This window comes from Protopterus annectens, chromosome 12.part0 (genome assembly GCF_019279795.1).
Source record: "Protopterus annectens isolate FY-2018-M chromosome 12.part0, PAN1.0, whole genome shotgun sequence".
In the NCBI taxonomy this organism is placed as follows: Eukaryota; Metazoa; Chordata; order Ceratodontiformes; family Protopteridae; genus Protopterus; species Protopterus annectens.
In genome coordinates this window covers 1,141,239,631-1,141,264,843 of record NC_056746.1, presented here as the reverse complement: position 1 = coordinate 1,141,264,843, position 25,213 = coordinate 1,141,239,631, and the positions used below count along the sequence as shown (strand labels likewise).

At 43.9% G+C, this 25,213-nt stretch overlaps 1 protein-coding gene across 1 annotated transcript in view; it reads right to left on the bottom strand.

Annotated features, from left to right (window-relative positions):
* Nucleotides 1-25,213, bottom strand: part of LOC122817032 (rho GTPase-activating protein 39-like) — a 1,890,542-nt gene that overhangs the window by 231,306 nt on the left and 1,634,023 nt on the right. The window contains exon 8 of the mRNA XM_044090164.1: nucleotides 2,813-2,904. Coding sequence (XP_043946099.1) covers nucleotides 2,813-2,904 — 92 coding nt within the window. The remainder of the gene's footprint in view (nucleotides 1-2,812; nucleotides 2,905-25,213) is intronic.

Sequence of the window (25,213 nt, the reverse complement as noted above, 5' to 3'; positions counted from 1 at the left end):
CTACAGCCAAATCAAAACCTCAAGGGCAGTACACAGCAATGTGCTGAACTGGTGGTCAACGGTGCCACATTCATTCAGCCAGCAAACCTGTTAGCTGACAAATTCAGTTCCAACTTTACTTCCTGCTCACCTCTATCGTCTCCTCAAAGCACTCTCAAACATAACCCCTCCAGGTATAACTAGGAGAAAGTACTGGCTGCACTCACTAAAGCCAAGAACATGGCCTCAATAGGCCTCATTATCATCTCAGGATGCCTCCTGAATACTCTAAAATATGACTTATCAGGATCCCTGGAGTCATTAACTATGGTCTTAAAACAGGGTTTGTGCCATGTAAATGAAGGACTGGAATGGTCATCCCTCTTCATAAGGGAGGACCTTCAACAGATCCTGGAAAGTACTACAGATACATTAGTATGACTAGTCTTATTTGCAAAGCCATGGAAAGAATCATGGAAATTATCAACAAGGACATAGGAAACCTCTAGACACCGGATCCATCCCAGTTTGGCTTTGTCAAAGGAAGGGCATGCTTACTGAATCTGGTGGACTTCTTTGAAAGGTCACTAAGGCAATGGATGAATGGAAAATGGTGCATACTGCCTACCTAAATCTGGCTAAAGCATTTGATACAATATCCCACACTTGGGCATTGTCAGCAAACGTACGGGACTAGGTATAAACCCCTTTACAACACTCTGGATAGCTAGCTGGCTCACTGATAGGACTCAGCAGGATACAACAGGTGAGGTCACCTCTAAAAAGAGGCCAATCATCAGTGGAATCCACCAGGGCTCTGTGCCCACTCCTCTTTGACATCTACTTTTCAAATGTCAAAGCTAATGTCAATGGCCTCTGGCTGACCAAGTTCGCAGATGATTGCAAACTGGAATCCCCCCAATGAAAAGAACACCCTTCAGGAAGGTCTAATACAGATAAATGCTTGGTGCGAAAGTCATGTCTTAAAACTCAAAACCAAGAAATGCACTACAGTACCTTTTGGGAAGTCTATCACCTCAGGTAACTATGTCATCAATAAAACAAGCTTAAAAGTTGATTCACTAGTCAGGGATCTGGGAACACATGTAGACAGTAACCTAGCCTTCGACTAGCACATGTCTAAGGAAGTAGGGGAACTCCTTCTATGTTGCTCAATTTATAAACAAGGGCATGGCATCTAGGTCCAGAGAGGTCATCATACCACTCTACTCAACCCTCATCAGACCCATCATAGAGTATAATGCTTCATTCTGTATGTACCTGACCAAAACATGCAGCAACTGGAAAGTCCAAAAGGTTCCTTACAAAAAGGATACAGGGAATAAACACAGTCTCCTATACTGATCACCTTATAACCCTGTCTTTTTACTCGGTATCATACAGACATCTGAGAGGTGATTTTTGCCTGGCATACAGGGCATCCCTGGACCGTTTTGATGAACCTTTTGCACATCCGCAAAACAAACAGTATCAGAACTACTAGATTAAAGGGCCTAAACTGGACTTGTTGGACAGACAGACATATTTCTCAGAGAATTCCCATTCTCTGGAACAGGCTCCACATCCATATGGAGCAGAGTTCCTCCCTATCCCTTTTTAAGCACAACTTGGACCAATGGATGAGTAACTGGAAATTCACCCCTGATCTGGCTCTTATGTCTCTGATGGACAGAGTCAGTCAGTAAATCACAATCTATATAAATCAAATTTGGGGGTGACATCTGGATTGCACGGCTAGGCTTACAAAGGCCCTAGTGGTTGTTAGCCTAGTATTACACCTATGAACCTATACAATACAAGTCCTTGAACTGATTTCAGCAGAATGCCACTTTATAGAAAGTACTCACTCAAGCCCTATCTTCCTAAAGATCCTTGTTAGTCATATAACTGACTGCAAGGTCATATGCAGCCCTGAAGGAAAAGAAAATACCTTCCATATATCAGTAACCTACAAATCAGACATTATGCATTAAACAGTATCCTTTAGAATAAAAATAAACACTAATTTTACTAAGATGATTCACAGTGTATTAAAGCCTACTGCAAGCTTTCACATTTCTTACAGAAGTAACAGCTGGAATGTTTTCATCTTTGACAAAATTACTATGTACATTACATATAATAAAGTATGACACAACTTCACTTACATTGGCAAGTGTATGAATGTAAAGACTGCATCTGCATTACGAACAGTCATAAAACAAAGAATAAAGGACACATATCTACAAAGTAACTGCATAAAAGAAGACAAACTGCACAATGCATTGTCTACCAACAGTGATTACATTTCTCTTTATTTATATAGTGATTTCAATGAAATTTACTTGCTCTGCAATGGATAATTTCTCCTGAGTCTTCTTCAGTGTATCCATTTTGCTCATTTATATCACTTATTTACAAAAACATATGCAAAAAAATGAAATACTAAAAGTCCACACTAAGTTAAAATACATTAAAAATAATAAACTAGATTAATCTTTACTGTCCACAGTGAAGTTAAAAAGCAAACTGATCCAAATGTAAGTATGTTCAACTCTTTATGAAATGCATACTTTGTTTTTCTCCACTTGACTATAACTTGCAGGGTTTTTTTCTCTGTGGTCTAGTGTTTCTCCAGATATCACAAACATTGCCAATCACCTTAAAGGATGAGAATGAGCACTGAATACTAATGATAAACTCCATCATGCCTCTGAAACATAGTCGCTTCATGTCAGGCATTCAAATTATACTTTAGGACTTGCAAGGTCAAAACTGCATTTAGACATTTTTTGACCCACACAGTAATAAAAAATTGAATTAAAACAGTTACCTGGGATGTTGGGATCCTCCATGTTCTCTGGTATTCGCCACTGATCCACCTGCAGCTTTAATGCATTCACCTCGTCAATATCACCAGGTACTCTGTGAATTAAATTACATTTAATATGAGTTACAAGTAATCCAAAAGATTAAGTAGTTTACAGTATGTACTAAACTACTAAATCTTTTTTAAACATTTATTAAATTATCATTTAACACTTAGGCAAGTATACATTAATAAAGAAAACAAACCATGTTAATATTTTTTTTCCATTTACATACATTATACATCACATATGCTTTCTTTGTTTATACCTATCATTCGGTCCAACATTGCTCAATTCCTGCCTTCCTTTAAACCTCAATCCTCCTCCTGAACAATATTAAGTATGTATTCCCACAATTCTGATTTGTTCCTATGTAATTTGCTCCTTCTCATTTTTAAAGAGCTCTCTTCCATTTCTTTTATGTCTTTAACAATATTCAATACATCAAATATAGTTTAGACTTTGATTTTCATCTTCTAGTAACTGCTCTTTTAAAAGCTCTCTCTCTCAGTTTTTTCATCTCCTTTATAATATTCAATACTTGAAATAGAGTTGTTTTCGACTCTAATTTTCTTTTACTAGCAATTGTTTTTTTTGACAGTCAAGAGAATTAAACTTAACAAGGCCTTACTTCTTCTTTTGGCTGTTTCTGTTAGCGATTGCCACAGCAGTTCATCTGTTTCCATTTCTTCCTGTCCTCTGCATCTTGCTCTGTCACACCAACCACCTGCAAGTCCTCTCTCACCACATCCGTAAACCTTATCTTAGGCCTTCCTCTTTTCCTCTTACCTGGCAGCTCAGTCCTTAGTATCCTCCCAATATACCCAGCATCCCGCCACAGCACGTCCAAACTAATGCAATCTCGCCTCTCTGGCTTTGTCTCCAAACCATCCAACCTAAGCTGACCCTCTAATATACTCATTTCTAATCATGTCCATCCTTGTCACACCCAATGCAAATGTTAACATCTTTAACTCTGTCACCTCCAGCTTTGACTCCTGTCTTTTCGTCAGTGCCACTGTCTCCAACCCATATAACATAGCTGATTTCACAATCAAGTTGTAGACTTTCCTTTTCACTATTACAGGTACCAGTCTGTCACAAATCACTCTTGATACTCTTCTCCACCCACTCCACCCTGCCTGCATTCTCTCCTTCACCTCTCTTCCATACTCACCATTACTCTGAACTGTTGATCAAAAGTACTTAAACTCATCCACCTTCATCAACTCTACCCCCTGCATCCTTACCATTCCTCTGTCCTCCCTCTCATTTACACACATATATTCTTAGTCCTGCTGACCTTCATTCCTCTCCTCCCTAGAGCATAACTCCACCTCTCCAGAGTTTCGTCAACCTGTTCCCTACTCACACTACAAACCACACCATAGTCTATGGAGACTCCTGTCTGATCTCATCTGTCAACCTGTCCATAACCATTGCAAATAAGAAAGGGTTCAGAGCTGATCCTTGATGTAATCCCACCTCCACCTTGAACACATTCGTCATTCCTACCGCACACCTCACCACTGTCACACTGCCCTCGTACAAATCCTGTACCACTCTTACATACTTCTCTGCCACTCCCAACTTCCTCATACAATACCACAGCTCCTATCTAGGCACCCTGTCATATGCTTTCTCTAAGTCCACAAAGACACAATGCAACTCTTTCTGACCTTCTGTATACTTCTCCATCAACACCCTCTGAGCAAACATTGTATCTGTAGTGCTCTTTCCCTGCATGAAACCATACTGCTACTCATTAATCATCACCTCCCTTCTTAACCTACCTTCACTACTCTTTCCCATAACTTCATGCTGCAGCTGATCAATTGTATCCCTCTGTAGTTATTACAGCTCTACACATCATCCTTATTCTTAAAAATCGGTACCAATATACTTCTCCACTCCTCAGGCATCCTCTCCCTTTCCAAGATTTCATTAAACAATCTGGTTAAAAACCCCACTGCCATCTCTCCTAAACATCTCCATGCTTCCACAGGTATGCCATAAGGACCAACAGCCTTTCCACTCTTCATCCTCTTAACAAGGCCTTACTATCTGTGGTCAACTCAGATCCTATATCTCTCTATATTTCTAAAACATTGTACCAAACATTTTTTGTGTGTGTACATGTACTCATATCTGCATTATGAAACCATGTTATGCTCACAGAAAATATAAGTATAAAAACAGTAACAGAATATTTTAAATCAAGATCAGCAGTCAACAAGTGTGATTCCTCAGGCATACCCTGAAGAGTGGTATAAGCCTCAAACAAGAACGAGAACCACGTCAGAACAACTGGTGGCCATTCTGTATAGCAGAGGCTGCATAACTAACAATGCAAGGCATCTATAGAAATGCAGCCCTTGCTAACATACCGTGATCACCACATACAGCCTCTCTATCTGGATCGCAATACCCCTCTCATGTCTTTAAAAAGCTAGCCCACTGCCTTTTGATGTCTTCTGCAGCAACAAATTACAAAACTTAACAGACATGAATAACACACAGGAAAATCATATCTGATATTGCTAATCCTCGTTCATTCCTTATGTATGGGTATCGGTACTGACCTCGGAACCGAGCCGGCCATCTTCCAAGCTCGCGTCAGCTACAAACTCTCGAGCTAAACTCTTACCCAGAATTCCCCTCTTCTTGTTACCTCAGGTTTTGCTTGCTGCGTCACCATTCGGCCGTGTCAAACTGCTTCTCTTGAGCTAAGAATAGATATTTGTTGTCAGACTAGTCTAATATAACATTTTCTGTCAGAAAAGATTCTAATTTGCTGTCTCTTACCTTATCGCATTTAGCGACTATATTTCCTTGAGTTTCCTTCTCTTTACTCTGCACTTTTTACTGCAAGGTATTTTCTCCCTTACCATCATTGGTAAACCTTTCTTTTCTTCATTACCTTCGGGTATTCTTTCGTAACACTGCTGGTACCCTTTCTTCTTTCTCCTTTTCTATCATGGCAGATAAAAAAGGTAGTCCAGGATTTAAAAGGTGTTCAGATTGTGGACACAAATTACCTACATTAGATGCACATTCTCTGTGTGTTTATTGCTTGGGTGTGTCTCACTTATCTGTTGACCCACCCTGTGGTATTTGTAAGAACTTTTCCAATAGAAGTTTGATTGAGAGGAAAAATAAGTTGTTGCTGTAGGGACTTCTTAAACCTCCCTTTTCAGAGGCTATTTCTGGGTCGGAGGCTTCAACCCCTCCTAGAGCCCATAAGTAAATATCGGATGATCCCACAAAGACCAAGTCTCTGCCTTCATCCCCGGCTGGGGACTCCCACCAACCAAGACCTAAGAAGGCTAAGATTTCTGCTTCAGAGCTCACTCTGTCAGCCCCAGCGCTTTTGGTGCCTAGACCTTCGGCACCAAGGCCTTCGGTGCCATCAGTGATTTCGGCTCCGTCTACTGTAGACCTTACTGTATCGGTACCGAGGAGCTCCTCGGTTCAGACTACTACTACATTGGCACCGACTGTTCAGTCAGCGCAGACCTTGACCACTTTGGCTCCGACATCTTACTCGGAACTGATGCCTCAGTTATTGACACAAATTTTGTCGGTTCCAGCTTTGGTACCGGCAACCACTTCGGCACTGATCTTTTTGTCAGTGCATACCGTGACCTCGGCATCAATGATTTCCTCGGTGCAGACACCCGTAGTCCAGTCTCTCTCGGCACCGTTGTTCTCAGTGTGGACTGGTGAGGTGGGCACCGAGCTTGTCTCTTCTGTGGACAGACCTGTTTCTCTCTCAGCTGTGTCCATGAGGTCCACTAGAAGCCTTTCTGAACATGACATGTTGCGTCTTGTGGATCAAGTGCTTCTGGCCAGAGGTATCCCACCCCCCCAGGACCTATCCTTCCTTGGGAGGAGATCACCCATCGCCAAAGACCCCTTCTTATGCTCCTCCTTCATTGCCTTTGAACTCCCTTGATATAGCACAGTCTTCCCCCTCTACGGTTCCCTTTATGGACATCACTAAGGAACCGCAGTTGCCTTCGTGGCAGGAGAGTTTTGCTATGACCCAGGATGATAGTTGTGACACACGTAATTTGTTTCACAGCCATCCGGGGACTCCGGGTCGGCACGCTGAGCCACTTAGGGGAGGGGTGACCCCTGTCCTGGACACTCACCCCTCTTCAGGTGGACCAGGCTTCCAACTGATGGAGAAGGCTCTGGCTTTTGCTGGCGATACTGTGTTGTCTATCTCCCCACCCTCCTCTAGGCCGCTATGTCCACAAGTCGCACCTAGCGGACACCGGGCGCAAGGGCCTCAGGACGTATTCCCACAGGGAACCCCCTTTCTGTTGTCTTCCCCAGCTTCCCCCTCTGAGGAAGTTCACCGGAAAAGTTCATGCAAGAGGAAGCACATGGACTCCACAGAGGAGTCACTCACTGAAGAGACAGACTTTGATGATGGGGAAGGATCCCCTCATTCACTCTCTGAGGTATCCTTTGGTGATATCCTCGAAATCCTTAAACAGAAAAGTGACTGGCAGCCCTCTAACCAGACCTCTGAGGAGTCTGTGTTCCTGCAGGCTTTTCGTGCCTGGCCCCCTACCTCCTGGGTTACTCCATCTGCCGATGAACTGGTCCGGCTCATCGTGCAGCGTGCGTGGAAGGCTCCTGACACCATCAAGGCTATTCCCCGGAGGCCAGATAAGATTTGGTCCCCTCCTGCTACGGATCCCCATTGGTCTAAAGGTCTTCCTGTGGATGCTCTGGTGGTGGCGGCCGCAACCAAAAAGGATCTGGCAGAAGAAGAAAGCCAGACTGTCCATCCACCCAACAAAGAGTCCCGGGCCCTGGACAGGATAGGGAAGTGCACCTTTGCATCAGCAACCTTTGCTATTAGGTTCCTGAATTATATGGCACACTTTACCAGGTTTGAAAGTGATATAATTTCTGAGCTCTCTGAAACCTTGGCTGGTGCCATGTCTGATGAGGTCCTTGACAAAGTGGCCTCTCAGCTGGACCCCAATGAGTCAATATCTAACTCCTCCATGCAAATGATATCTCACACATCAGAAGGAGCAGCTAGAGTGGCAGGTTCAGCTGTGGTCTTCAGGCGACAAGCCTGGATGCGCTTGTGCAATTTCGCGGAACCCTTTAAGGCTTCTTAATGCTCCCATTGAAGCCGCTTCGCTGTTTGGATCCAAAGTTAAAAGCACACTGGCCAGATGTGAACACCGTAGGTGTCTTATTCTTCCCTTCAACGTGCTTTCTCCCAAACCAAAAGAGTGGGAAGATATGGTTCAAGAAGTCTCAAGGTCCTTTTTGTGACACACAGGCCGAGTTCTCCCCTAGAGGCAGAGGGGAAACTCACAGGGAAGACACCCCTTTCGGGGCAGAGGGGGTCCGCGTAACCAGGGTTCCAGGGACTCTTTTCCTGGCCAATCCTACCAGCGCTCCTGAAGAGCGGCCAAACTCCTTTCCTCTGGAGGTGGTTGGGGGTCGTTTCTCCTTGTACCCTTCTGCCTGGCTAACCATCACCACCGATTCTTGGGTACAAAGGAATATAACCAGAGGTTATCATATCCCCTTCGATCTTTGTCCTGTCCCTTCAAAAAACCTACCCGACGTTCTACCCAGTCAAAGAGAAGCAGCACTAGAGACAGAAAAGCTACTAAGAAACAGAGTCATCCAAATAGTCCCTCCAGACCAGATAGGATCCGGATTCTACTCAAGACTATTTTTGGTGCCAAAGAAAACCGGGGACTGGAGACCAATTTTGGATCTCAGAGTACTGAACAAGTTTGTAAGAGTACAAAAATTCCGGATGGTCACAATACAGTCTATCCTCCCGCTTTTGGAAAAAGATGATTGGATGTGCTCGATGGATCTTCAAGATGCGTACTACCAAATAAAACTGGACAGGCCATCAAGAAGATTTCTGCGCTTCCGTGCGGGAGCCAGTCAGAGTACTGCCCTTCGGACTCCCTACAGCCCCCAGAGTGTTCACAAAGTGCATGGCAGTTGTCACAGCTCACTTGCGACTACAAGGATTCCAGGTGTTTCCATACCTAGACGACTGGCTCATCTCCGCCCCCACCAGACATCTACTGGAAGAAGCCTTGGCATACTCTCTCCTCACTGCACAAAGGCTAGGCATAACCATAAACTGGCAAAAATCCAATCTCACCCCATCTCAGTCCACAGAATTGATAGGGGTCATCTTGGATATAAAGAATTGCAGAGCATCCATTCCAGAGCACAGAATTCTAGGGATAAAGCAACAACTGATCCCAATCCTTTCAAGGGAGTAAATCCACAGCTCACTCTGTCCTACAGCTGTTGGGTTCCATGGCAGCCTCCATCACCATTGTCCCCCTGGCCAGGTTTCACATGAGGCTTCTACAATGGCTACTGCTCACCCAATGGTATCCTGTTCAGCATCCTCTTTCAGCCAAGATTCAAGTAACCCACAGGTGCAAACAGGATTTAAATTGGTGGATGACTCGCAACCCGTCACAATGGTCTCGCCCCTTCTCCCCCCAGCAGCCAAAGGCTACAGTGACCACGGATGCCTCTCTGATGGGGTGGGGGGGCTATGTCAGGGACAGACAGTCCAAGGCACTTGGTCCGAATTGGAGGCCCAACTGCATACAAATGTTCTAGAGCTGAGGGCGGTGCTTCTAGTGTTGCAAGCATCCCATCCCCTGCTGCCGTCTGGGACGATTGCGATACAATCAGACAACATGGCGATGGTCTGGTACATCTACAAACAGGGTGGAATCAAATCTTACCCCCTTTGTTGAGAGGCCATGAGGATATGGCAATGGGGGACGGCTACCAACTGTTTTCTTCTAGCAATGCACATTCCCAGGAGTTCCAACATGATAGCAGACAGACTCAGCAGGTGCATTCTACAACCTCATGAGTGGTCCCTGAATCCATTGATGGTGGTGGAGATCTTCCACTGCTGGGGCCGTCCTTGCTGCGACCTCTTTGCATCCCCGACCAACTACAAATGCAGCAACTACTTCGCCCTGATTCCCCCTCCGAGACAGTCACCCAGAGACACTCTAGTCCACGACTGACACTCGAGTCTTCTTTATGCATTCCCACCTCTCCCCCTCATTCCCCAGTTTCTGAAGAAAGCCCGTCGGTTGAAGAGCAGGGTGATCCTCATAGCACCATATTGGCCTCAGATTTGGTTCCCCTTTCTTTGGCCTCACCTGCTAGATCAACCATGGATTCTCCATCCAGCCCCGGGGTTGATCTCACATCCGCAGAAAGTACAGTTTTGTACCTACCATAAATGTAGATGTTCGAGTGTTCACACTGCTGCAGTCATCACACTTGGGTTATCCTGCCGTCAGGCGGTCCCGCAGTCGGCCAGAGTTCCAAAGTCTTGGTCAGATGTCAGTTGCTGTCACTTCTTCTCTGAAGTCAGTGCACCAGGGGTATACAAGAGGCATCTGACGCCATTTTCTTCAGTTTTTCTTGCCCCAGATGTCAGGTGCCCCCTAGAAGGTGGGCAATACATATTGCCAATGAAACGTACAGAAAATACAAAGAATACCTTCAGTTTTTTTCAGTTTTTCAGTTACAAGCAAATACACCACAAAGGTTGTATCAGATAGAAAAGTATAGAAAAGTTCAGCTAGTTCAGAGGGGATGGAGGGAGGGTAACCTGGACTGCAGCAGTGTGAACACTCGAACATCTACATTTATGGTAGGTACAAAACTGTACTATGTTCATCGTGTTACACTGCTGCAGTCATCACACTTGGGTTGAATCCCAAAGCTAAGGATGGGTGGTGGAGTTAAAGAGGGTTTGGAGAAGCTAGTAGGCCCTGCAGTACTGCAGTGGCAAAGCCAGCTCTAGTCTTAGAGTATTGAGGTAAGTGATAGTGCTTGGTGAAGGTGTGCACTGAACTCCAAGTTGCAGCTTCCAAAATATCCTTGGTTGGTACCCCCCTGAGAAAGGCTGTTGATGTAGCTGTAGCCCTGGTGGAGTGGGACCTAATGCTAGCAGGTACCGGTTTCCCATGATGTGTGTAACAGAAACGTATGCAATGTCCTATCCATTTTGAGATGGTCTGTTTTGAGATAGGTCTTCCTTGTGATCCTGCAGCATAGGATACAAAGAGCTGGTCAGATTTTCTGAAAAGCTAAAAGCCTTAGTTTTATCCAAGTAGTAACGTAATTGCCTGTGAATGTCCAAAGAGTGCAGGAGTCTTTCTCCTTTGTTCTGGGGGTTTGGGAAAAAGGTGGGTAAATGAATGGTTTGGTTTAGGGCCACACTGGATACCACCTTTGGCATAAAGGAAGGGTTAGTCTGTAGAGCGACTCTGTCTTGATGAAAGATGAGGAAAGGCTCCACTGCCATTAGGGCCTGTAGCTCTGAGACTCTTCTAGCTGAAGTTATTGCTAGTAGCAGGGCAGTTTTCCATGACAGAAACTTTAAATCAGCTGAAGTAGCTGGTTCAAAGGGCGGCAGTGTAAGCTTTCCCAGAACAAAGTTGAGATCCCAAGTTGGTGTTGGTGCTCTCCTGGGCGGTCTTATGTTCTTAGCCACTCTGAGGTACTGTCTTAGGAGCGGATGTGAAAATAAAGGAGGATCCGTGTTGTAGTGAGCTGAAATCGCTGAGGCATGGATCTTAATAGATGAAAAAAAGTCCTTTGTGCAACATCTCAGTTAAATATTGTAGAATCTGAGGAATGTTTGGAGCAAGGGGATTTAGGGCTTTAGCCTGGTTCCAGGCGCAAAATCTTTTCCATTTGTCTGAATAGGTTTTCCTGGTGCTGGGCCTCCTGGCCTCCAGAATGACATCCATAACAGCTTTAGGTAGAGGTGTTGGCTGGTTGTTTAGGTAATTTGCCATGCAGCCAGATTTAAAGTCTTGAGCTGGCTGTGTAGAATCCGATTGTTTTGCTGAGTGAGCAGGTGAGGAATTTGGGGTAAAATCCATGGTGGGCCGTTAGCTATGTTCCTTAGTATTGGATACCAGTGCTGGCGTGGCCAGTCTGGAGCAATGAGTACCATTTCTGGCCTCTCTAATCTGACTTTCAGCAGCACCCTTGCTAGAAGAGGTAGTGGAGGAAAGGCATACACTGTTAATGTTTTCCAACTGAATGAGAGGGCGTCCACTTTCCAAGCTAGTGGGTGGAATGTCCTTGTGCAAAATTTTCGAAGTTGGAAGTTGGTAGGTTTGGGGGTTGGCAAACAGATCTATGTCTGGGCGTCCCCATTTTTGAGTTATCATTGCAAATACTTGTGGATCCAGTTTCCACGAGTGGGGATCCATGATGTTTCTGCTTAGGTTGTCTGCCAATGTGTTTTTCTTTCCTGGCAGGAATTGTGCTTGTAGTTGAACTTGGTAAGTCAGTGCTGTGTTCCACAAGGTCATTGCTTGCCTGCATAGGGGGTAGGAGTGTGTGCCCCCTTGCTTGTTTATGTACCACATTACTGTGGTATTGTCATTCTTTATTAGAAGTTGTCCTGGATGTAAGAGGTCCTTGAAAGCTGTTAGGGCATTCTGTACAGCTAGCATTTCTTTTTGATTGATATGCAGATGCCTTTGATCTGTATCCCATTGGCCCTGAATGCACTGTCCTGCCATGTGTGCTCCCCAGGCATAGTCCAATGTATCTGTTGTTATAGTTTGCCTGGCTGTGGGCAAGGTAAAAGGCTGACCCATGTTGAGGTGACATGCCTGTGCCCACCAATGAAACTCCTGTTGAAGGCAGGGAATGAGTGGTATCATTGTTTCTAAGCTGTGGCTGTGCTGTGTCCATACGCTCTTCAGGTACCATTGTAATTTCCTCATATGCAGTTTTGCAAATGGTATTAGGAGTATGCAAGATGCCATGAATCCCAAGGCCTGCAGAATTTTTCTTGCAGGGAGGTGGGTCTTTGTTGCCATCATTTTGAAGTATTGAGTCAGCTGTTGTTGCTTGTCTGGCATGAGATAAGCCATCTGGGCCGTTGTATTCAAGCTGGCACCCAGGAATGTTATGTTCTGTGAGGGCACTAGTTTTGATTTCTTTTTGTTTACTGTGTACCCTAGGCAACTTAAAAGGTGTTTGACAAACGCCAGATGCTTTAAAAGAATGTCCTTGCTTTCTGCTTGAATAAGGCAGTCGTCCAGGTATGGGTATATTTGAATTCCTCTTTGTCTGCAGTATGCAATTACTGGTGCCAGGCATTTTGTGAAGACCCTGAGCGCAGTAGATAAGCCAAAGGGCAGTGCAGAGAATTGATAAGGAGTTGAACCTGCAATAAAACGAAGGTATCTTCTGCAATTTTGTCTGATAGGGACATGCAGGTATGCCTCCTTGAGATCCAACGTTACTAGCCAAGCCTTCTTTCCCAGCATGGGAAGAAGCTGCTGTAGTGTTAGCATCTTGAATTTGGGTACTTGGAGATAGGTGTTTAGAATTGAAAGGTCCAGAATGGGTCTCCAGGCTTTGTCCTTCCTGGGGACTAGAAAGAGTCTTGAGTAAAATCCTTGTCCTTGCTCCTGTGTAGGTACCTGTTGAATGGCTCTCATGTCCATGAGAGCTGTAATTTGTTTTTGTGCCTCCGCCCATTGATTTGGTGGCAGGTTTGGCATTCCTTTTATCCTTGGCAAGGTGTGAAAGTGGAATCTGTATCCTTGTGAAACAATGTTAAGGACCCATTTGTCTTTTGTGATGATGTGCCAGTTGTCTGCAAAAAGTGCTAATTTTCCTCCCAAGGGAGCTGCCAAGAGAGATTTGCTTGGCAGTCTGAGGGTTAAGTCATTGTGTTTGTCTTCTGTTAGCTTGGGGCCTGTCTTCTCCTCCTTTCTGGGTAGCGGCACCCCATTGGCGAGGTTTGTAAGGGCCTTGTGAATGACCTCTGCCCCTTGGGTGTCTGTATTTGCCCCTCTGTGGTCTGTCAGATGCTGGAAAGGACCAGTTTTTTGTTGGCCAATTTCTGCTGAAACGAGGGGGTTGAACCTGTAAAAAAACCTTGACCGTCTGCATAGATTTTGCTTTATCCTCCATTTTCTTTAAAACCTCTTCTGCTTTTACACCAAATAAAACATCCTGCTGTAAAGGTGCATCTAATAACTTTGCTTTAACATGATCAGGCAGGGTTTGTTCTTTTAACCAAGCATGTCTACATATGACAGACCCAGTCACTGCTGCTCTACAGGAAGCTTCCAATGAATCAAATCCACATTGTAAAGTATGTTTGCCCACCTGTTCAGCTGCATGTAACAGATCCTGCATTTCCTTGAAATCAGGCTGCTCTGAATGTGTGCTCATTTTTTGTTTTAATTGAAACATTAGGAATTGCTGATATTTCAGCATGTGAAACTGGCAATTTAAGGCTCTCATAGCTAGAGTAGCTGAGGTGTATATCTTCTTTCGCCATCTATCTAGTCCTCTGGAATCCCTTTCAGAGGGTACAGGATTTTTAGCAATAGAGGCCTTAACCCCTTTGGGACCGTGGGAAATAGTTTCTGGGTCAGCAACAGGGCTTTTATATAAGAATTTGTGTGAGTCAGGGACTCTGTAGTATCTGTCTGGTTTGGCTGGAGCAGGAGTAGAGAGTCTGGGTTAAGACTAGATTCTAAGTAAACATCATCCACAATGTCTAACATGGGAGGGATAGCCAGAGGTCTGTGCTGGGGTAGTAAAATGAACTCTCAGAGCCTTTTCTTAGAATCAGAGTAATCCTGGCCTTCCCAGTGGAAATGCTCCCTCGTGGTATGTAAAGTTTCCCCAAAGGAGTAGTCTTCTGAAGGGGATGCTGCGGGAATAGACTCTTCAGCATCAGAATCTTCATAAGGGGGAAAAGAGTATTCCTGTTCCTCAGAAGAATCTGAGGAAATTGAAACCTGGTCAGAAGAAGCATAATCCTCCTCTTGTCTTGGCCTTTTATCAAGAGGGGGATGGGAACCCCTGATTAGGGTAATTAAATCTTCAGCCATCTTAAGCATCTGTTTCTTAGGCATGGGGCCTTGTACTGGAGACTGATGTAGTCTTTTTTGTTTTTAATGGAGTTTTTAGCTTAGCATAAGATTAAATGGTGAGTGTAGTCGGTCTGAAGACACCTTCTGCAACCGAAGGTGTTTCTACTGCACCGGAATCTCCTTCTTCTCTGGAGTTGGAAGGGCCTAAAGAAGAAGGCTGGGGTGGCCTAGTACTCTCCACTTGTGAATCAGAAGCCGTCTGGGGTTCTAAATCAGCGGTCGTCAGGGGCTGCGTAGGCGCCTCACTGAAAACCGGAGAACTAGCGACAGGCCCAGCAGAGGCCTCGGAGTCTGGTTTGGGTCTAGGCTGCCTGTCCTTATCCTTGCGTTTTTTATGCATGCCGGTCGTCGGTTGTTCCGATGGCATGGTATAATTAAATTTCCTACCAAAGTAATGTCGGGTGAAATCAAACCGACATTTGATAGTTCGTTTATTAAACCTAGCACAAAACAGACAACCTGTGACGTTGTGGTCTGGGCCTAGGCAAGGAATACAATAAGAATGAAAGTCCTTATGAGGCATTTGCTTCCCACAAGAAATGCAATTGTTAACTTTTTCTGACATCGGACTGAGGCAAGAAAAGGTTCCCCAACAGGGTACTTAGCTTTATTGAAGACTTCGGTCTGAAATTCGATTTGAAAATCTCAAGAGTTGGCCGACCAGCACTTGCGAACTGCTTCTGCTTTGGGCACCGCGCGGCAAGAAAGACTGAAGAAAATGGCGTCGGATGCCTCTTATATACCCCTGGCGCACTGACGTCAGGGAAGAAGCGACAGCAACCGACGCCGGACCAAGACTTTGGAACTCTGGCCGACTGCGGGACCGCCTGACGGCAGGATAACCCAAGTGTGATGAATGCAGCAGTGTAACACGATGAACATCCTGATTCATCCCAATTTGGACAGCCTGAAGCTCACAGCTTGGCTCCTCCAATTCCCTTGATTGCAAGGCAGAATGATCTTTCTTTACCAGTACGGGACATTCTTATTGCATCTCATAAGTCTTCCACCAGAATTACTTATCTAAGCAAGTGGAAAAGATTTACTTGTTGGCTGAAAGAATAACAAGTAGATCCCTTTTCAGCAATGGTGTCGATAATACTAGAGAATCTGGCCGACCTATTTCAATCGGGTCTAGCGGCCTCTACCATTAGAGTTCATTTAGCTGCAATATCTAATTTACATGAGGGTGTCCAAGACTCCTCTCTTATGTCACACGAATTATGCAAGACCTTCATAAAAGGTGTGAATCATCTGAAGCACCCTTTTAGAGAACCTATTCAACCATGGGACCTGTCATTAGTTCTACAAGCTCTGACAATGCCACCTTTCAAACCAGCTTCTTCTTGCGACCTCAAATATTTGTCATGGAAAACCTCGTTTTTGGTCGCCATTACTTCTGCCAGACGTATCTCTGAGATTCAAGCCTTATGCATCAAGAGTCCATACTTGACTTTTCATAGAGATAGAGTGTCTTTGAGAACTAATCCTTCATTTCTGCCAAAAGTGATCTCTGAAATGTCCATTAATCAAACCACTGAATTGCCAGTTTTCTTTCTCAATCATTCAAACAAAGGAGAGTATTGCCTACATACCCTAGATATTCACAGGCAAATTTGCTTCTACATGAACAGGACTAAGGCCTCTCGTAAATCAGACCAGTTATTTTTGGCCTATTCTGGACCTAGATTAGGATGTGCTGTTGCTAAGGTCACATTGGCTAGATGGTTGAAAGACCTTGTGACCTTCATTTATACTCAACGTAATATTCCATTGCCTACTACCATAAAGGCTCATTCTACAAGGTCGGTGGCAACTTCTGCTGCCTTCCATGCCAGAGCTTCTTTACATGACATCTGTGCAGCTGCAACATGGGCTACGCCTCATACCTTCATCAATCATTACAAATTGGATTTGGCCTCCAGGGGAAGAACATCTTTTGGTTCTATGGTGCTCAGGAATGTCCTTCCATGAGAGCCTCCTAGGAATAGAGGTAGCTGGGGACTCTGTCCCATAAGTAAGGAATGAACAAGGATTAACAATATCAGATAAAGAAGTTATGTCTTACCATAAAGTTCCATCTGTATTGTTGATCCTCGTTCAGTCATTACGACCCTCCCTCCTTCCCCCTCCTGTGGCTTCTAGTGGATCTCACCATCCGGTTCTTTTAGGTCATGTGACCAGAGGTAGCCTCTACCTTCTTTTGACTTGCAAACTCAATCTGAGGTAACAGGGAGAGGGGAATTCTGGGTACAAGTTTAGCTCGAGAGTTTGTAGCTGACGTGAGCTTGGAAGATGGCCGGCTCGGTTCCGAGTACAGAACCGATACCCATACGTAATGACTGAACGAGGATCAACAATACAGATGGAACGTTATGGTAAGACATAACTTCTTTATATAACACTTTTGAGCTATGGCAGAAAGATAAAGCATCAGCTGTCTGGCTGCAAAATTCTGAGGTAATTATTATAAATGTCTGCTGTTCATTTCCACAATTGTTACATAATACTGCATCCTTACAGATATGTACGTGTGTGTGTTTACTGCCAATATAGCCACTTACTTAATGAAAAGCACTATAACTGTGGACACATCTATATTTCCAGAAGTAAATATCTACTAGCAGTTATTGCAAAATTTCCAATTGTTCATGAAAGCATTGCATTAACTGGTGCACACAGTCTTAAAAGACTGCAGTGTTTTTCTATATAGTAAAAATGATGGGGGGTGCATTTCCAAAGATTAAACACAAACATTAGCTACAATACCTGCTCTGTAAATTTAAAAATACTTTAGAATGTTATGTTGTACACTGCAAATAATTATGGCAGATTCCACAATTAGCATTAAAGGAGTAACCTGCCAATTAAACTCATGCTGATCTCAATTGTGCCATTAAAATTCACAAACAGGTCTTCAGTTAAAATGTGTGCCTGTGACTGTATACACACCTCAAGTATTCATTTATACAACAAAATGCATTGGTTGTGCATTAAAATTAAGATATACTGCATATTACCCTAACAATATCACCATTAAGAATTAGAAGTTATGTACTTGGCATCTGTATTGTCCACTTCATTTTTCCTCACTGATGGGTCATGGATCCGACCCTCGGATCCAACTCGGCCACATTTCCAAGACTGATTAAAGTCTCGAGCTCCTCCCTCTTACAATAATGCACTACACTATCCCCAACTCCTCAGATTGAGTTTGCTGCCCTACTACCTACAGAGTTATAGAGATGGGACAGATACAAGAAAGGATGAGGCTCAAACCTGGAACTTGATGGTTCCAAGATCATCCAAAGATACTCATAAAAGTGACAAGGCCAGGGGATGGCAGGGAGGGAAGGTGTGGAAGAATGAAGTGGATAACACAAAAGCCAATTAATGGCACGTACATAACTTCTAAATCTGATGTTGTCCCCTTCATTCTTCCTCATTGATGGGTCAGAATCCCCAGCTATGTAACTCTTGGGCACCCTCACGGAAGAATATACGTATGAGTCTTTGACCAAGTGGCTGCAGCACAAACAACGTCAAGTGAAGCTCAGGAAGAAATAACAGAGGAGGTAGCCATAAATCTGGTAGACAGGGTTCTAGAAGGACGAACAGATTCCCAAACCTTTCTGAGACTAAACCAGCGAAATACATACAATAATTGACTACTTTATCTAAATGGATAGGTGAGAAGATATAAACAGTTTATCAGTCTTCCTGTACTATTGTTCTGTGAAGATAAAAACGCAGTTGTCTATAAAGGTCAAAAGGATGCAGCATATATTCATTCTTATTAGTAAAGTTGGAAAAGAAGACTGGCAATTGAATTGATTGGTTAATGTTAGTTTCCAGAGCCACTCAGACATAAAGGAAGGGTTCGTCCTTAGTGTCATCCTACCTTTATGGAAAACAATGTGAGGAGGCTCAGCAGGTAAGGCCTGAAGTTCAGAAACTCTTTTTGCTGAAGTAACAGCTACCAAAAGATTGTTTTCTAAGAAACAGACTTCATGTTACCATTATCTACTGGTTCAAATGGTTTCTGAATCAGCCCCTGGAGTACCAGACTGAGATCCCAAGGGGAAGTAGGATCTTTTAAGGGGGTCTCAGAAGGAGGAGTCCTTTCATAAAGTCTTTACATAAGCTGGAATTTGACAAAGAGAAGAATTCATTTCCAGTATGAAAATTGGATATGGCACCCAGCCAACAACTTGATGGCAGAGAAACCAGCTCCTTCTTCAAAAAGAGTACTGACAAAAAGATGGCCAGAGCAGTAGCTGAAAAGGGTCAATGTTCTCTCACAAGCCCGTACTGAAAATCTTTATTGCAAAGATTTTAAAAGAAGACCAACAATTGAATGACTGGTTAACATTTGATTCCGTAGCTACTTCAGGCAGAAAGGCAAGACTGGTCAAGTTTAATAGTAGAGAAAGACTCACCTTCTCCTTAAAAGGGTTAGCCAGAAAGGAAAAGGAATAGTAGCTGAGAAAGATCCCGTGTTTAAAATGGAAACTTATGTGGATAATTTATTGACTATTACTTGACAATTGTTAACCGGGATAGTCCGAGTAGGTCAACAGAACCCATTTCCATCGGAGGCTCAGGAAAAAAACCCTAAAAGCATGTGAATATAACAAGGCAAACAATCACAGTGGTCGATATTTTACCACAAACGTCTCATATGGCCAGAAAGGAGAAGGGGGAGAGAGACAGATTAGGAGCGTACCTTATTATGTCAGGATAATCTGACATAGTAGAGGTCCTGAACCTGCTAGCTAATGGCACGAGCATGGGAAGCGAATACGCACATCTTACAAACACTAGAAAAAGAGAAACTATGTGGTCAGTTTGGAGGGATGGAAATTGGGATGCTGGATCTCCTAAGGGTGAGATAAGAGATCCCAACTGGGCTCCAGAATCCATGGAGGATTTTTCACATAAGACCTGAGAGAGGAGTACCATACCAGAAGAGGCCAAAGAGAGAAACTGGAGTATAACAGAGCTCTACAACTTGCTTGCCTTTTTTTTTTTTTTTGTAGCAACTTCAAGATCACTAGTATAATGGAATAAGCATAAAGAAGACTGGGGGCCAATCTCGACACCGAGCATCTCCAGTAAATTCCCCCGAATGTGGAATTAGAGAGAAGTACTTGCTGTATTTGCAGTTAGAGAAGGAAAGCAAGAAGGATGTAACAAAGGTGGCCCCAATGGCTAAAAGTGAGATTCACAACTGACTGATTGAGGGACCACTCATGAAGAATCAGAGTAGGCCTACTGAGACTGTCTGCTAGAGTATTCGATTCTCACAGTAAGTGTGTTGCAATTAGAAGCGGTTTGGAGAACTCGCCTATTCCCAAACCTATTCCCAAACCTTCATGGCCTCTCTGCACAAGGGGTAAGACCTGGTTCCTCCTTGTCTGTTGCTATACTAAGTTACTGGCATGTTGTCAGTACCTATTGCAATGGTCCCCAAAGGGAGAACATCCTAAAAAGGCTTTCAAATCTAAGATGTTGCTATGCAACCTAGTCTCCAGGGAAGACTACATGCTTTGGGCCCTCTTTCACTTTACCTACCTCCCCACTCCAGATGGGAAGAGTTTGTTGTCACTGTGGCTGTGGAGGGGTGGGGTGTAGAAGAAGAATCTGCCTAGAAATGGGATGTTTGACTGGATCCACTAGCAAGGATGATGTTTGTAAATTGGTTTATAGAAGCAGAGAGCAACTGAAAAGGAATAGCACCATGAGCTTGTAGAATTAATCTTGCTGGAGGGGAACAGATGTGACAGTGAGTCCCACAACTGATTTCTAACTGACGTACTGCGTTGAAGAACCAAAGATGCTACCTGATTTACGGTATTCAAGTGAGAACTTATGTATCACAAGTTATGTACAGGGGATAGACTCGATCTTGCCAGATTTACAGTAATGCCCAGGGATCTGGTAATATGAAACAGGTAATCCTTGGCTCAAAAATAAAGTTGTGTCTTACCATAATGTTCCATCTGTTTTCTCGATCTATTCTTGACTGATGGGCACTTGGTTCCGACCCTTGGAACCGATCTGGCAATTGTATACCTCAATTCAGCCAAAACAATCTCTCGAGCTGCAAATCTACCCAGACTTCCCTTCTCTAGATTACCTCAGATCGGGTTTGTAAAAGAATAGTGTAATAAAGGTCAGAAGCCTTGCCCAAGGTACGGATAACAATAAGAACCGAGGACAGGGTATTGCTTCACCAGAAACCTGGAGGAGGGGATGGCCAGGTGGGATGCAATAATAGATGAAGATCAACAACACAGATAGAACATTATGGTAAGACATAACTTCATTATCTGATGTTGTCAATCTTCATCTATTCTTGACTGATGGGACAGAGCCCCCAGCTATCTTGTATCCTGGGAGGCCTTATGGAAGGACAATCCTGAGCACCAAAGAACCAAAAGATGCTCTCCCCATGGAGACCATATCCAATTTGTAATGCGTAATAAAAGTATGAGGCTTACCGCAAGGTGCAGCCACACAAATTTCTGACATGGAAGCTTAGGAGTGAAAGATATCAGAAGTCACCACTGATCTAGTAGAATATGCCTTGACTGGTTTTGGGAGTTTCATATTCAAGTTCTTGTAGATACATTCTCTCAACCACCTGGAGAGAGTTACCTTGGACACTGACCTGCCTAAACTTGCACTAGAGAAGGATATGAACAATTGATCAGATCATCTAACCTGTTTAGTTCTATCTAGGCAGAACTGGAACTGCCTGTGTACATCCAGGAGGTGAAGGCAGTACTCTACTTTGTTAGAAAAATCTGGGAAAAATACAGGTAAGTCTACAGACTGATTGATATTAACATCTGAGATCACCTTACGAAGAAAGGTTGGATTTGACCTGAGTGACACACTGTCCTTATGGAAATGGTTGGTGCACTGGTGCAGCAGTTAAAACTTTCACCTCACAGCAAGAGGTTCACCGGTTCAATTCTCGGCTGAGGTGCCATCTGTGTAGAGTTTGCATGTTCTCCTTGTGTTTGCGTGGGTTTCTTCTAGGTACTCCGGTTTCATCCCATATTCTAAAGACATGCATCTGAAGTGTTTCTCCCTGGGCCTCCGCTGAAAATAGGCTCTGTCCTAGTACGACTTTCCCGGTCAACAAATGTTAAATAAATAAACAAAAATAAATAAAATTATTTATGGCGCTTTAGAACATAGGGCTTTTAATTCGGAGACTCATCTCATAGTGACAGCTACAAGAAGTAACGTCTTCTAGGAAAGGAACTTTAAATCACAAGTAGCTGCTGGTTCAAAAGGTGGTGCTGTAAGTAATTGCAGTACTAGAGTCAGATCCCAAGGTGGGAGAGTATCATTAAAAGGAACTATGACGCAGCAGTTAAAAAAATTAACTGTAATTTACTAAGAAACAGCTATATGATATTTAGAAAATACTTCGCTACGAGAGATGACTGGTTGACACGTCTGATTTGTGAAAGCAGCAAACGAGATCTGAAGTAATCTACAGAGGGGAATTATGGGTAGACTTGCAGCTCGACAGATTTTTTTTTTTTTTAGCTGACACGAGCTATACAAAAGCCGGATCAGTTCTGTGGGTTGGAACAGAGTACCCATCAGTTAAGAATACATGAAGACTGATTACATCAGATCAGCTGATACCTTGGTTGGTGCAGTAAGTAGGAGGGAGTCATTCAGAAATGGAAAACACCTAAAAACATCCTGGGGGCTGCGGTGAGTTTAAAGGACAGAACTCTGAACTGGTAGTGAATGGCTACCAGCTGGAAACGCAGATGTCTTGGAGCGCCTGTTTAATCTAAGAGCACGTGTTAAAAACGTATAGAGTAATCCAATCATTCTTGTACAGAATGGCTGGATGGACTGAATCGTGACCATCCGGAACTTTGACCTCTCTACCCATATATAGTTTAGATCTAAAATGGGGAAAGGCAATAACCGCTTAGCACCCAGGCAATGTCTCTTATGCTGGCCCTACAGTCCAGGTGTCATGAAAAAAGACCCTGACTGCTTCCATAGATGAACAGTCGGACAACTATGCAGGGAACCTGATAGGGACCATCAGAGAAGTCCTCTGAAGTTCTGGTTTTGCAGAGAACCTCTGCTTTTAGGTCCAAGCTCCAACACCTAGCCTCCAGGAACGCCCATGTCCTGAAACAAACAGATACAGCAGGCACATCCAGAGAGTCATCAGATTGCAGAACAGGCAAGAATACCCTGTGGGTCCAACTCTGAGAATCAACACACTGCTTCATCCCCCCAAGAGACCCTGTTTGGCCAGTAGGAAAGGGAGTACACAAAAAACCCCAAAGGGTATGTTGTAATACAGCTCTTGTCGCTATAGATCTAGTAGATAGTGTAACTCTGGCCAATTTTAGTTCTGTGAATGAAAAAATTAACTGGACAGAATTGGCCAACAAGTCAAGGCCTGCAAGAAAGTAGAAAATGTATCCTGGGCCAGAAAAAACAGACTTGCTGAGCACCTGTGTAAGTCCTGACAAGGAGGGACTGACCAGACCCCCATGCTGGATGGCAACAACAAATAATGAGGCCATCAGATCAGAGGGAAGTGTTGGATCTGAGGAAGCTGCACTAGTCCAAGAGTTCGAATCTGAATGGGGGATTGGATTTGAGAAATGGTCAACACTTAGCTGTCAGATCCTATACTTAGAATCCAAAGTAGTCTTGCTAGAAACTGCACTATCCCAACAACTCGAATTTGAAGAGGGTCTGGATCCAAGAAGTGCCCGAGTCTTGCCTGTTGGATCCTATGCTTAGGTTATGAGGGAGAGATGATTAGGTAAAAAAAAGGTCAGGTCCGAGGAGAAGTCAGGATCCGAAGATTTCTCTCTCTCTCTTTTTTTTTTCTTTTTCCTTAAGAATGCAATGTCTCAACATCTCAGACTGGAAGTGAGTTCAGATCCAGAAAGTGCCTGATAACATCTGTCGGATCTTAGGCTTAGGATCCAAAGGAAATAAAAGTCCAAAACAAGGACCATATTAAATACATCTCCCACCACTTACAAGATTGACCCAAAAAAAAAAAAATTAACTGTAAGGCCATTGGATCTACTGAGCTCTTTGGATCTGAAAAAGGCTACTCCGCAAGCAAACTGTTATCTGTTGGATCCTAAGCCTAGGATCCTGAGGGGCTTGTCAGACCCAAGCCCAAGATCCGAGGAAAGGGTGTGAGGTGGAAACTGTAGCCAACTGGATCCGGAAACCTTGGAACTGAATAAACTTGACTAAGCTGAAGTGTTTTAACAGACCACACCTAATGGATCCGAGGAGAACTTAGGATCCAGAGAAGATCCAAAGCCTTCGGATCCAAGGACTAGGCTCCTAAGCCTTGTAACTTGGTTCTGTTATTAGTCCCTCTTCTCTCTGAAGGGGTGTGAGCCCCTAAAGAAACTAGTGACATCTGACACTTGAACCTCTTCAGGGTAATGACATCTGAACAAGGCCACAGGCGAAGGAATGACAGAAGCCCCTAAAGGGCCACCTCTCCTGAAAACAAAAAGTTAGCAAAATAGCAGGATGTTATGTAGTCCAATCTTGCCTTCATTCTTACCCGTGGGTTCGGAGCCGAACCTCGGCTCTGACTCGGCCATACTCTAGCTCGAAGTCTTCAATTGGCTCGTGGCTAAGAGGTATCCCATCGTGCAACAGGTCTATTCCCCAGATCTCGTTTGCTGCTCGTTAAGCTCAGACGTGGTCTCATTTTGGCCGTGGCTAAGTATATTGTTTATAAAATTTTTATAAACTTTTAACTTGTTGTTGCTCAACAAAGCTATTTTCGTAGCTCTGTGTGTGTGGTAGTGGTATTTTACCACCTGTATTTGTTTCCCTGGCTGTTTTTTGTGCAGTTGTCTGGCTGTTTGGGTATCCCGTTCATTTTCTTTTCCCCAGGGGCTAGGCCTGTTTAAGTTAGAGAACCTAGTCCTCCCCATTGTTTCTGTGTGGTCTTCGGTTTGGTGCTCCATTCTATTAGAGTTTAGTGTTGTGTCTGGCTAGTGGTGCTTTCCTGCCTTTGTTTCCCCAGGCTAGGCCAGTTTAAGTTAGAGGACCTAGCCCTCCCTTTTGTTTTCCCGCTGGTTTCTTGGCCGTTTGAGTTAGAAGCTCTGTTTCTTGTTAGTTGGGTCTAGTGCATGTACGTATTAATTTGTTCTTTTCAGCATGTCCAAGGATCCTAAGGAACACAGGCCTTCAGGCTTTAAAAAGTGTGGTGAATGCAGCAATAAAATGTCTAACTGATGGGCACTCTATGTGCGTGTACTACTTGGGGGCTATTCACCTCCAAGAGTCCTGATTGTTTTGTCATTCCTTTAGTCCCCGTGTGCTACAGGAGAGGAAGAACAAGCTCATTTT